This window comes from Mustela nigripes, chromosome 10 (assembly GCF_022355385.1).
Source record: "Mustela nigripes isolate SB6536 chromosome 10, MUSNIG.SB6536, whole genome shotgun sequence".
Classification (NCBI taxonomy): domain Eukaryota; kingdom Metazoa; phylum Chordata; class Mammalia; order Carnivora; family Mustelidae; genus Mustela; species Mustela nigripes.
Genome location: NC_081566.1, coordinates 31,741,261 through 31,753,654, shown reverse-complemented (window position 1 = coordinate 31,753,654; position 12,394 = coordinate 31,741,261). Strand labels below are relative to the sequence as shown.

General features: G+C 45.6%; 1 protein-coding gene across 4 annotated transcripts in view; it reads left to right on the top strand.

Moving 5' to 3' along the window:
* The window catches only part of HHAT (hedgehog acyltransferase), a 360,097-nt gene that overhangs the window by 208,578 nt on the left and 139,125 nt on the right, over positions 1–12,394 (top strand). For all 4 annotated transcript variants that reach the window (XM_059412956.1, XM_059412955.1, XM_059412953.1 and 1 more), the window contains exon 9: positions 5,682–5,717. In XM_059412956.1, the coding sequence (XP_059268939.1) occupies positions 5,682–5,717 (36 nt within the window). The remainder of the gene's footprint in view (positions 1–5,681; positions 5,718–12,394) is intronic.

Sequence of the window (12,394 nt, the reverse complement as noted above, 5' to 3'; positions counted from 1 at the left end):
CCCCAGTTTAGCCTCTGGAGCGATGTCCCTCAGTGGAACAGACTTTTAAAAGTCCCGATTTTGTGCTCCGTTGCTCCGCCGCTTGCCCTGAGCTGGCCCCTCCCCCCGGGGTCTGTCTTCCTGTCGCTTTGGATTCAAGTCTCCGCCAGTCCTACCTTTCAGAAAGTGGTTGTTTTTCTGTTTGCAGAATTGCTGTTCTTCTTCTCTTTGATCTGCCAATGGATTTGTAGGTGTTTGCAATCTTTAGATAAGCTATCTAGCTGATCTCAGGCTAGCTGATGTAGTTTCAGTCTGCTACTTCTCCGCCATCTTGACTCCTCCCTCCTCTAAATATTCTTATAACCCGTGCTCAAACTCACCCTTTGATGCGAAGTTTACAGCCGTAGATAGGACACTGTAAGCTTTTTGGAAACTTCCTCTCCATGGAGCAAGCTGAAAGCTGCCTCCCGCTGCTGTGCCTAGATGACATTTGGACAACAAAAACTTTTGTATCTCATCCACACATAAAAGACTTCCTATTTTTGATTTCTGGAAGGAACCAAGAATAACACACGCAAGGTCACTGTTTCTCATGTCTGTTAAGGAAATCGTGGTTTACCGAAGGCTGGTAGCTAGGAGAGATTATTTTCTCAGAAGGTGATAAGGATTGTGCTGCAGTTTGACAGGCATCGTGTTTCAGGAGAGAAGCCCCATTTCTAGCTGTGGGTATTTATTTTATATATTTACATGTGGTACTTGGCGTATTAAATGACCACCTTGGGCATCTTCTGTGTGCAGTGTACTGTGCCAAGGGCCAAAGCAGACGGAGGCATCAGGGGTGTCCGGGTACAGCACACCACTCACACTTTGGTTCACGTAACACATATTTATTGAGTATCTGCTTGGTGACTGGCTCTGGTTCTTGCCCTCTTGGACTTGGCAGTCCCTTGAGGGTTAGAACATTTGCTGTTCATCACACTGTATTGAACTTATCGTTGACTCTGGCATCTCTTTCCTAGGCTCCACTTTCCTTGAAGCAGGGGTTCTGTGCTGTGCATTACTGAATTCCCACTTCCTGACATGTGCTAACTATTTGTTAGCAGTGGCTGAATCAGTGGCTGAACACTCAAAGTGAAAAAGCACAGACTTTGGCGTTTGGTACTCTGAGCTAGGTCCTGACTCAGCAGCTAACTAGCTATGTGATAGGGGATAAGGACACGGGGCTTTATAAAACAGGGATCTACTCTGGCATGTGGTGAAGATGAAAAGAGGTAATACCTAGAGGGCCTAGCCCAGTGCCTGGCATACAATTCTAAAATAAAAAAAGAAAGGCATATTTCCTTTTTACTGTAGTTCCCAAGGTGCCCTTTACATCTATACAGGAAAATTAAGTGAGAAGATACTTCTAGACTGTATCTGTGTAAGACACAGCCCTGTGTGAGGGGGAAACTCTGAGCCCTTTGGAAGGAGCCCACTTCTGCTTTTCTATGGTAAAGAGGAAACCCCGTGTTTCACATGAGGCAGGCTGAAGAAGTTCTGGAGCTGGATGGTGGTGATGGTTGCACAGCAGTGTGAGTGTGCTTAATGCCTCTGAGCTGTACATGGAAGACATGGTTCAAGTGGAAGTTTTGTGTTATGTGGTTTTTGCCACAATAACTTCATTAAAAAGACCCCAAACCGTTGCCGTGATTTTACACTTCTTCCAGCAGGTGAGCTGTTCTCCAAGTAGAGCCAGTCACAGAACATTGTCGTCCCCTCACCAGGTGTTACTGTGGGGCCTCCAGAAGCAGCCAGGGCCTGGCTGAGCCTTTGGTTGCCTGGTGCGGGACTGTGAGATGCAAGGTGGTCCGCTATTTCACACGGCATTTTCCGCTTCCATCCTTCCCTCCCTTCCTTGGCTCCATCCTGCGCGAGCCTGTGAGCAAGTCTCTGTACTTGACCACAGAATCCGCTCGGAGTCCATCCCTGTCTCTCTGCCCTCGTTTCCAGTGTTTCAATCCTGGGGTGAGTCCTCGTCACCTCTCAGCTAGACGGCCATGGCCCCCCGCCCTGCTTCTGTTCCCATCCTTTCTATTCAGGACACCCAGAGTGTTCTTTTTGATACATAAAGCATGCCACTGCCTCACCCCCTAAATGAATAAAATTTAAACAAATGAAAAAATACCATTCCCCTGATAAAGACCCATTAGTGCTTTCCATCAATGTTAACATGAAGTCCAAACTTCTTCCATACTGCCTTCTCAGATCTGGTCCCTGCCTCTCTTTCCTACCTTGGCTTGTTCCAGCCTTGATGGCCTTCTTCCTGTCCTCCAGAGTGTCACATTTCTTCCCACCGCAGGGCTTTACCCAGTCATCCTGCTGCCTGGAAGCTTCTCCCTCTGGTCTTTGCATAGCTCGTCCTTTCTGACCATATGGATCTCAACCCAGGTGTCACCTCCTCAGAGAGGACTTCCCTGAGCAGTCATGTGGCCTGCCGCTCTGTCCTGTTACCTCGTGTGCATTCTCTGCTCTCTGATGTTATCTCCTTTATGTAAGTGCTTATCGGTTGTTCACGTCTCCCACCTGGGTTGTGAGTGCCATGAGAAGCAGGACCCTCGTTATGTTACTCCCCCGCATCCTCAGGGCTAGATCAGGGCTCAGCACTTTGAAGGCTCTGACAAAATATCAGTTGAGTGAATGAATGAATACCCACACAGATCAGTTGATAGAGCAAAGGAGTAAGATGTGGGGGAAGTTCCATGTTCTTCCCCTTATGTTTTTCCTGGTAAGTTTTCTGATGCTAATCCCCCTCCTTGACCTTCTCCATTCCACTGGTTTCCAAGTAACTGGTAACTCATTATAGTATCCCCCAACCTAAGTGTGCCTATCGCAGGATGCTTAAAGATGCTCATTGTCCTGGCCCCAAATTCTATCCATGACCATTCACATTTGTACGAGAAGAAATGTTTTGAAACACCATGCATCATAATCCCTTACTTCTGTGTATTTAGGCCCTAAATTTTAGGGGACACGATGGCGACAGGTGAAGCTGGTCATGCCAGTCTGAACCAGGGCAGGAGGATGCCTTCCCTGCCTGCTGGTCAGAGCCTGTTCCATGTATGCCCTCCCCCCCCGCCAGCTCTCACATGCAGCTTCAAGGCTCTCGATGAGGCCGCCATGGAATAATTGGTCTTCCTGCTCTCCTGCCTGTTTCCTGAGCTCCGTGCCTGTCCCACAGCTCTCCAGCTGTACCACCCTTTACGCCACTGCTCAGGTCTTGCCTGCATCCTGGATGAAGTGGCTGCACAGTGAGACCTACTATTTCCTTTTTGTGTGGCTTCCTTCTCCTACTGAGTTTTTGGGAATTGGGCTTCCATTAGAACAACTCCTCAAAGTTGGAGGGAAGGAGATTACTAGTTATTGAGTACTCACGGGTTTACCAGGCACTGTGCTAAGCCCCGTATTTATGGTATTTCACCTGCTTTGCATAACCTTCCATGAATAAGGATCTCCATTTTCCCATGGAGAAGCTGAAGCTCAGAGCCTGATAGGATTCCACTTGCCTGGGGCAGGGCAGCCACGTGGGAAGAAGCAGGAATCAGGGCAGGTGGAAAGGGACCCGTTCTTAAAAAGAACAGTCATTTTCAATTAGTAATAACGAGAGGCAGTGAGAGCCTGTGCTTTTAGTGGGAAGAGCAGGCAATTCATGGCTTTTCGGGCCCAGTTTGACTCCCAGATTTGTCCTCTGCTAGCTGGGAGCACTGCTGGTTACTTATCCCCTGAGCTTTCATTCCTGCGCTGATGAGTGGAGAAGCCAGCACCAGCCTCACTGGCAACGGCTTGTGTATTGTGACCGAACGTAGTAGTTGCCACCTTCTAGATTCTAAATAATCCCTTCTGTGAGTAGTATTAGGTTTCTTATTACTCCCTCAGAGTCTTCTTTTCCTCTTTCTATATTATGGTTTTCTGTGTCTGTTTTATGCTATGATTCCTGCAACAGAATCTGATGCTTTCTGTGGCTGATGTCTTTGAAAAGGCTGAATAGGTTTTGGATGAGTGAAAGCAGCTGAAATCTTTGTTCTAATCTAAACATACGTGTAGCTCCCATATTGCAGATTCTGGCGTACTTGCAGTTGCTATCCGTCCTATGAATATTTACTTATGTGGCCAAGGAATGTAGCCTGGGTTTTGGTTGAGAGGAGGGATCATTTCTGTTTTTCATTTTTGGTTTGTTTGTTTTTTTAAAATCTGTGTTAAATATGATTGGAGGGAGAACTTAGCATCTCCTCAGGTCAGTGTAATAGCCACTGAAACAAATCAGCTAGCCCTGCAGGTACATCTCCGTTTAGAGCTCTTTTCAGAAGACTTATGAGTAAGTGGAATTTATGTGTCTTGAATTCCATTTTCCTTGAATCATGTGATAACTTCAAGTAAGTGATACAGTGAATGAGGTACTTATATTTTGGCTTTGTTGTTCTGTTCTCTTCTACCCTATGTCCATGACATGTAAACAGATTTTGAGTACATAAAGGGAGCTTGCCATTTAGAGGTACCCAAAGGCATCCTATTGTAATGTCAGTAATCATCTGCTCTACATCAGGTGAGGTGAGGTGCCGGGCATGCTGGATGTTCCAGGGATGGGGGAGGGGTAAAGCTGGGAGCTAGGGACAGTCAGGGCCTCAGTGGTCAGACCCCAGTGTAGGGTGAATTTCTGTGTCTGTTGCTTATTGTCTGTCGGGACAGAATGAACTCAGGCTTTACTTGGGCAGATTGAACCTGGGAGGCCAGGCTATTGGGTGGGAAACAATGAATACCATCTAGGTGTTAAGAGGAACGGTCATGCGTGGTGGGCAGCAGCATCATGGTTCCAGCCCCCTAGTCTTTTTACTCATAGCCAGACCCAAAGGGGAGAGAAGGACACTGGCTAAGTGGTCAGAGGTTTAGGGGGAATAAATGAGCTAAATAGAGAAACCAAGGCAATGCCATTCATATGGACCAAGCCAGTTTGGTGGTGGCAGGGGAAGCTGTCTCTGAAGGGTCTACCACTGCCCAGAAATGACTGGCTGCCCAGTTTGAGGCTAAGCACAGTGGCCAGCTCACCAGCGTGTGCATGGAGCCCCTCTCCTCTCTTCCCTCCCAGGGCAGACCCAGCTATGGCCAGGGTTGCTCTCTGGGAAAAAGCTCCAGGGACTATGGCTGGGAGGAACAGGGAAGGACTGAGCTGACTCTTTCCCACCTCTGTTCTTACCTTTGGCCAGCATGGTTTTGTACTTGTAAAACATTTCATTTATGCTGGAGCGAGGAAACATCTGAGATGGCTAGTGATATAAAAGGGCTCACCTGTTGGCAAAATGTTGCCCTCTGCCTTTACAGCCTTTTTTTCTAGAGAGAGAGAGCATAGACTTGCTGAGACACTTTTGCTGCCATAGAGCAGTGCTTTGGCCTCAGAACTGCCTGGAGGGCTTGTCAAATCTAATTGCTGGAACCCACCTCCAGAATTTCTGAATCAGTATGTTGAGGTAGGGCCCGAGAATTTGCATTTCCAGCACATTCCCAGGTAATGCTGCTGTGGCTGCAGTCCAGGGTCATACTCTCAGAACTACTGTCAGAGAGTGATTGATTTATTCACCATGCTCTGAATGTAAATTATGTTATTTTAGTCAAGTCCACCATTGCTGTACATTTCTTTTACTGACCTACTTGTCTGTGTCTTTTTTGAACAGGTATTTTGATGTTGGACTGCATGATTTCTTAATCAGGTAAGCCCATAATTTTTATTCTAGATAAAATTCTAGATAATGGAAGACTGGGATGAAAATAAAATCCTTTTTAAGTATCTTGACAAATAATGGCAAATTGTATACTTGTCAAAAGAACCAACCACTAACACTATGGTTTTGGGGGCCTATAAGAATTTCACATGAAATTATCTTTTTTTAAAGAATCAGAGGAAATTCTGTTTAAGGGGTTCATATCTAAAGTGATAGTTTCCCGAAAGCTTGGACAAACTTACTCCAAGTGCTGGGCTGCTGGAAAGACATATGGACAATGAAGAGCACTATCTTGCTTCTATACATTAACCAACCGCTTAACCAGTTTTCCCTCCACTGAATTTACACTTTTCAAGTTGAGTCTACTGTTTGTGTTATAGTCATGCAGCTCCAACCTTGTTCATAATTGGAAAAGATTACAGATGGCAGCTTATATCCTAGTTTATTGGTGATTTTTACTAGAGTTGGCTTATGGGGCATATTAATTCTAAATAGCTATTAAATCAAACAGAGGTTAAATGGAAATATACCAGAATATTAACAGGGTTGGTGAAAATTCGCATGATATTTTTTTCTGCTATCAACTTTGCTGTATTTTCTAGATTTTTTTTGTATTGAGCATATATTATTCTAATAACTATGAAAAATGGCCATTAAAAAAAAACCATTAAAAACATATTTGAAGGGGCGCCTGCGTGGCTCAGTGGGTTAAGCCTCTGCCTTCAGCTCGGGTGATGATCTCAGCGTCCTGGGATCGAGCCCTGCATTGGGTTCTCTACTCAGCAGGAAGCTTGTTTCCTCTCTCTGCTTGCTTCTCTGCCTACTTGTGATCTCTCTTTCTGTGTCAACTAACTAACTAAATAAATAAATAAAATCTTTCCAAAAAATATGTGAGAAGCAATAACGGTTGCTGAAGGACTGTAAGCTAGTGATTACAAGGAAACAGGATATTGTATAGAGTGATTTGCTTTCTCCAAGTATGAGACTTTAAAGGCCAATTCTGAGTTTGCTAATAAACCACCTGTAAATCACATGTGATTTCTGGCCAGACATTAGAGCGGTTTGGCTCTGCACAGTGCATGACCAGCTTTCTGTTGGGAAGATGCTATTTGAGGGGAAATGTACATCACTGGCATCACCTTTACTGAAACCCACAGCTTTGCCTCTGTGCTGCATCACCTACAGTGGTGTTCTAAGAAGGGCCATGCTTTCCTGGACATTTCTCCAGGGCTTCATCCAAGGCTGTACGCGGAAATATTGTTGGCTTACTCTAGACCCAAAGAACATGGATTTTCCTGGCTCTCTCCAGGGTATCACACATACACGGTAGTGTGATACCCACTACTATTGACCCATTAAGGGTAAATGCGTTTTAGCAGGAGGGATAATGCTCACCAAAAAGGCAGACATGAGAATTCCATATCTAAACTGATGAGAGAAAGCTGGGTGGGGATACCTGAGCGGATGGTTTGGATTTTTTAGTTAATGTACTTGCGGCAGATGCTAGCCTGTAGCTTCTGTGTTCTCTATTAACTTTCTGGAGGGCAGGGAACATGTCTCAATCACCTTGGCCTGATTAGATTGTACAGAATCAACCTTCAACAAATATTTGTGGTTGGAGCGAACAAAATGAGGCAGAAAGGACAAAGAGTGCAAGGATTAAGAAGAAGCTGTTAAGTCATTTATTCAACAAATAATGGTTAAGCCTATCCTGTATCACTTACTTGAATATGTCTGGGGTACCACTGTGAGAAATGTAGGCATCTGATTTAAGGCTTTCCCAGTCTTGTGTTGTGAGGGACGTGAAGTTGGGGCAGGGGGAGGGATGGTCTACCTCTGGGACCCTTCCTCCCTTTCCTTCTTCTGGGCTCCGAACAAATCTCCTGTGTTGGGTGGGAGGGAAGGATAGGGGGTGGCTAAGGGCTTCTCATGTAACTGGTGCTGGGATCCCCTTGTCCTGGCAGGAGGCCCTTTTGGATGGGTACGGGTCACCTTCATCAGTGTTCTGTAAACCCAACAGAACTGGGGGTTAAGGCTTCTTTCTGCCCTGACATCTCTCTGCAGTTGTCCTTTTGTTTGCTCCGGTAGGGGCAGAGCAAATCAGTATGTGTGCTGTTATATCTAGTTAGGGAATGAGTCTCTCCTCCTTGAGGGCATGCCCAGTCTCTGTGACAAGGTCTCTTCATACTCACCAGGGGGTGAGGGGGGGGGCCCATCTCACCCTGCCCCCACATGACAGCATTCTGCCCTAAGCCAAGACTCTGATATGAAGACTCTTGAGTTCCTTCTTCTACCCTCCTCCCAGTTTGGGATTTAAGGGGCTGGAGATGTGGTGAGGAGGTGGTTCGAGGGAGCAGTTCTCCATCTTTTAGGGGTGGGGATATCATCCCTTTATTTACAGCTCCCATGAGAAAAATGGGTCCTTTCTGCTCCTGGTTTGGGTGGTCTAGACCGATGGGGACAGAGTGCTGTTTCTCATGAGCCCCTTAGTGAGAACTGTTACCCCAGCATGAGGGTCCCGAAGGTTGAAGCAAGTAGGGATACTGTGTGAGGGGCATGTGAGGGAATGACAGCAACAACTCTTTCAAGAAGTCAAGCTGGAAAGGGAAGAAAAGAAAGGCCAGGCAGCTGGTGGAGAGGGTGGTTTGAATGGGTATTTCTTTTTTTTTCCTTTTTAATTAGAGGAAATTTTGTATTTAGCCACCAGAAGGTGCTAAGTGTCCTTTTCAACTTCAAGAAAGTGGCTTCAGTTGGGTGGAGAGAAGCAGAGTGTGATTGCCCAGTTGCCCAGGCAGTGGGAAAGCAAAGCTGGTGGTAGTACCTTTGTTGCACCAGAGAGTACTGCCATGTTCCTGGGACTCTGTCCCTGGAAAGAACTGGAGAGGGTCAGAAGAGTGAGGCAATGCTGCTTGAATCCTTCCTACCCTGTACTGCCCAAGAGAAGAAAATATAGTCCCTTTCTTTAAGAGGAGGCATTGGTGAAATTAATTAACTACATTCATTGACTCCAACAAGCTCTTCACATGTACCCTGGGTCGTCAGACTGTTCTGAATACTTAGTGTTTGGCATGAGAGAAAGTGCAGCATGCCTGAAACTAATCAGCTCCATCTTTTATGTTGATGGAAATAACATTGACTTCTCCGGAATGACATGAATTTCCACAAAGCCACGAGCCCTCTCTGTACTCCCAGCCTAGGCAACTGTAACGAGGGGCAGGCTTCCTTATAAGTTGTTGGAGTATTTCACTGAGCTGTGGGGGCAGGAAGGAGCTGTCAAGTTTGATGAAATGTGAGCATTTTTGGTGTTGGTGTTTTATTATGACTGTGGGGAAATTGAGTGACCTCAATCATTCCAGATCTTACAGAAATCAAAGGAAAGACTTTCAGGAAACAGTAATCACAAGTCACTTAAGAATAGCCTCAGACAAAGGCTCTTGGTTGGGGTCCTACCAATGAAAAAGGGAAGACGTGTCCAATCTGGGAAGAGAGATTATGGAAGAAAATAGCTCTGTTTCATTTTAAAGGATAGGGTAGCGTGTTTGAGTTTAGCTTGGGTTAGTTTTGGCAAGAAAGTCAAAATGCTTCATGAGGGTTGGTTTGATTCTTGATGACCAAGGTATTTTTCATTTGACCTGGAGTTGTAGGCAGCCCGCCCCTCTGATGGAGGCACATGGTGATGCTTTGTACCTGCCCATTTGTCCTTCTCTGAGCTCCTCCCGTTGGCAAACAGTTTTAAGTGATACACGTTGTCGTCATGACTTAAAAAGAAAACCTGGAGTCATCCCTCTTCTTTGTTGTCTGGAAGATTAAATTTGTCTGTTTTCCTTTTACAATTTCTGTTTTGCCCTTGTGCTCACACATTTAAAAATCGGAAAAATAGCACCTGTATTTCCATCTTCTTTTCTATATTATTTATAATTAGCCATATAATGCATTTCAAATAAGGATTTCTTTTTCTAAATAGCAAAATAAGTTTTCTTTATTATTTTTCATTTTTATTCTGAAGACCAGGTGTGAATGCATCAAAGCCACTAGTTTTGTCTTAAGGATGGTGTCTCGATGTCCTGTCATGATTAGCAGAAATGCAGTGTGATGGCTTGCCATGGTATTTCTTAGGCACATAGAAAAGCTCACTGAGCCTCTGGTGTGGCCCTAAAGCTACCTGAGAAGATCTCCAGAGTTGATAATGGTTCTTAGAAGAGAAATTCCTTTCTCTAAGTAATCAGATGCTGCTTACAGAGTGCTGCTGTTCAATACAGTGTAGATTCAGTCCCATGGAAACGCTAATGTCTATATAAAACAGTGTTGGCCCTTTTGAGGCACTATGTTCTGGTGAGAGAGAAGGTGGAATGGGAGAACTGTCCCCTTCCTGTCATGCTTTTGTTCTGGAGGTAGATTCTGAGATTCCGCTGTGTTGTGGAGGGTCTTTGAGTTGCCAGAGGGCAGCGGATGACAGTCCTGCATGGGTTACTGGTTCACGGAATTCTGAAGTGAGCATGGAGTTTTTGGCTTTCCCTTGGTGACATCCTTCACCCGATCCATTCATGAAACTAGCCCGAGAGCAGAAGAGAAGGGTTGTTTGGGCTTAAAAATGTTGGTGTTTTGAGCTCCATGAATCACAGGATAGTTTTTAACCTCCTTTATTTTGAGTAGCGCAAAGTCTACCAGCACATTTGCAGGAGTTAATTGTAGCATTCGTGGTGTTGATAAAGAAGTCTGCTCACCATCATTTGAAATATGTCTTGGATTCTGTGATGTGTGAAATGTTCAAAAGAGTCTGCCTTGCATTTTTAAGAAGGCAAGTAGTCAAATGAAGGATTAATTTAGGCTAAAGGACTCCTCCTAAGAAAAAGGAAGAGGGCTGGGGATAAGCCTCCCTCTTTCCTGTGTCCCCTTAGGGTAGTTGATACCTGGTTAGGCTCTGAGCTGCTCTGGATGCAGGGAGGTTAAGGACAAGGGGGTGGGCATTTGGTCCTGGGAGTAAGAACCAGATGGTAATAGAAAGATAATTAGCATCTGTACTCAGTCTAGCAGTTTAGAAACATATAAACACACACACATATACATATTTTGTAGATAAATATAAAAGAGCTATTATGTATATATTTCTAAACACACACACACACACACAATAACTCAGGGAAAATACCTGATTTGTTGCATAGGATTTTGGATTTTTAATTTTGCAAATCTAACATGGACATGAACTTTGTTCAAGGATAATTTTTAGTAGTGGTATGAAAAGCAAATGCATTATTAAAAGCTGCTCCCACCTGAGTTGAGCTTAAACTCTGTGTCTTCCAGTCCTAATTACGCCCTGCCCATTGTCTCTGAGTGGCACCCTGAGGGGACAAGGGGCTCCTAGGGGCCACCGGGTCTCTTTGGTCCCTGTCTGCTGCAAACTCCTCTCCTCTGAGACCACTGCAGTAGCACACTGTTCTTTTTAAACCTTCCTTTCATTCTACTTGTGGTATATGAAAACCAGCAGCTAATGAACTGTGCTGTGTTCCCGGAACAAAGTGTTTTAAATAAAAAGTGAAGAACATGTGAGTAAAGACAGCCAGATTCCAAAGCATGACCCACAGAGGCAAGGCAGGGTCCTGAAAAGAAGCTATCCTGCTTCCATGGGGCCATCCTGCCCCCTCCCATGGGGGCTGTCCCCCCGCCCCTTCCACGAGGCTGTCCCCTCTTCCGCAATGCTGCCCTACTTCCATTGTTGTTCCTGTGCCCAGTTTCCAAATGCTCTTGAGTCTGCCTCCTCAACATCTTTCACATCACCCATTCCTTCCTGTTTATGGACAAAGATTTTACACTTCTGTCTGTAACTCGGGCTTCTTACCTCCTAGAGCTGTAGTGAGGTGTGACAGTGTATGCCAATAGCTCAGCTCTGTGCCTGGAAACAGTGGGGACTCAGTGAGGGCCAGTTTGTCCCTCCCCCCTGCACCTCCCCACTGGAATCAGAGTAGCAGGGTTTGAGTCCTGGCCTCTCTCCTTCCACCTGTGGGACTTCAGACAGCTCAGGACCCTTTCTGAGCTCTCCATTACTCATCTGTAAGTTGGCTGTTTACCTGAGGCTTTCCCTCCCTACTCAGAGCAAGTCAGTGCTTCTCTTCACTTCCATCAAAGACAGACCATACCTCATGTTCCGGGCCCACTACAGTTGGTCTTCAGGCTGGCTTTCCGCCTCATCTTGCCATATTCCTCCTTGTGCCACCACCAAATGGGAACAAATGTGGCTTTCTTTCCCTCCCCAAATCTCCTGGCTTCTTTCCTTGACTCATGTGTTCCCTGCACCTGAATGTGCCTCTTTCCTCTACACCGACCTCCTGGCCCTCTCCAGTTCAGCTCAGTGTCGCCTCCTCCAAGCAGCCTTCCTCTTTCTCCCTCGACAGCACTACTTCCCAAGCTTCCCGGACCACGGGAATCTGCTGGGATGTTTTAGATGCACGCAGGCCAGGAATCAGTGTCATTACCATTCGCCCCAGGTGACCCTTGGAACCCATAGCTTTAAACAGAGTTCTTTTTGTGCATGCCCTACATTCCTCCTTGACAGTGAGCTCTTTTTTTTTTTTTTTTAAGATTTTATTTATTTATTTGACAGATAGAGATCACAAGCAGGCAGAGAGGCAGGCAGAGAGAGAGGAGGAAGCAGGTTCCCTGCTGAG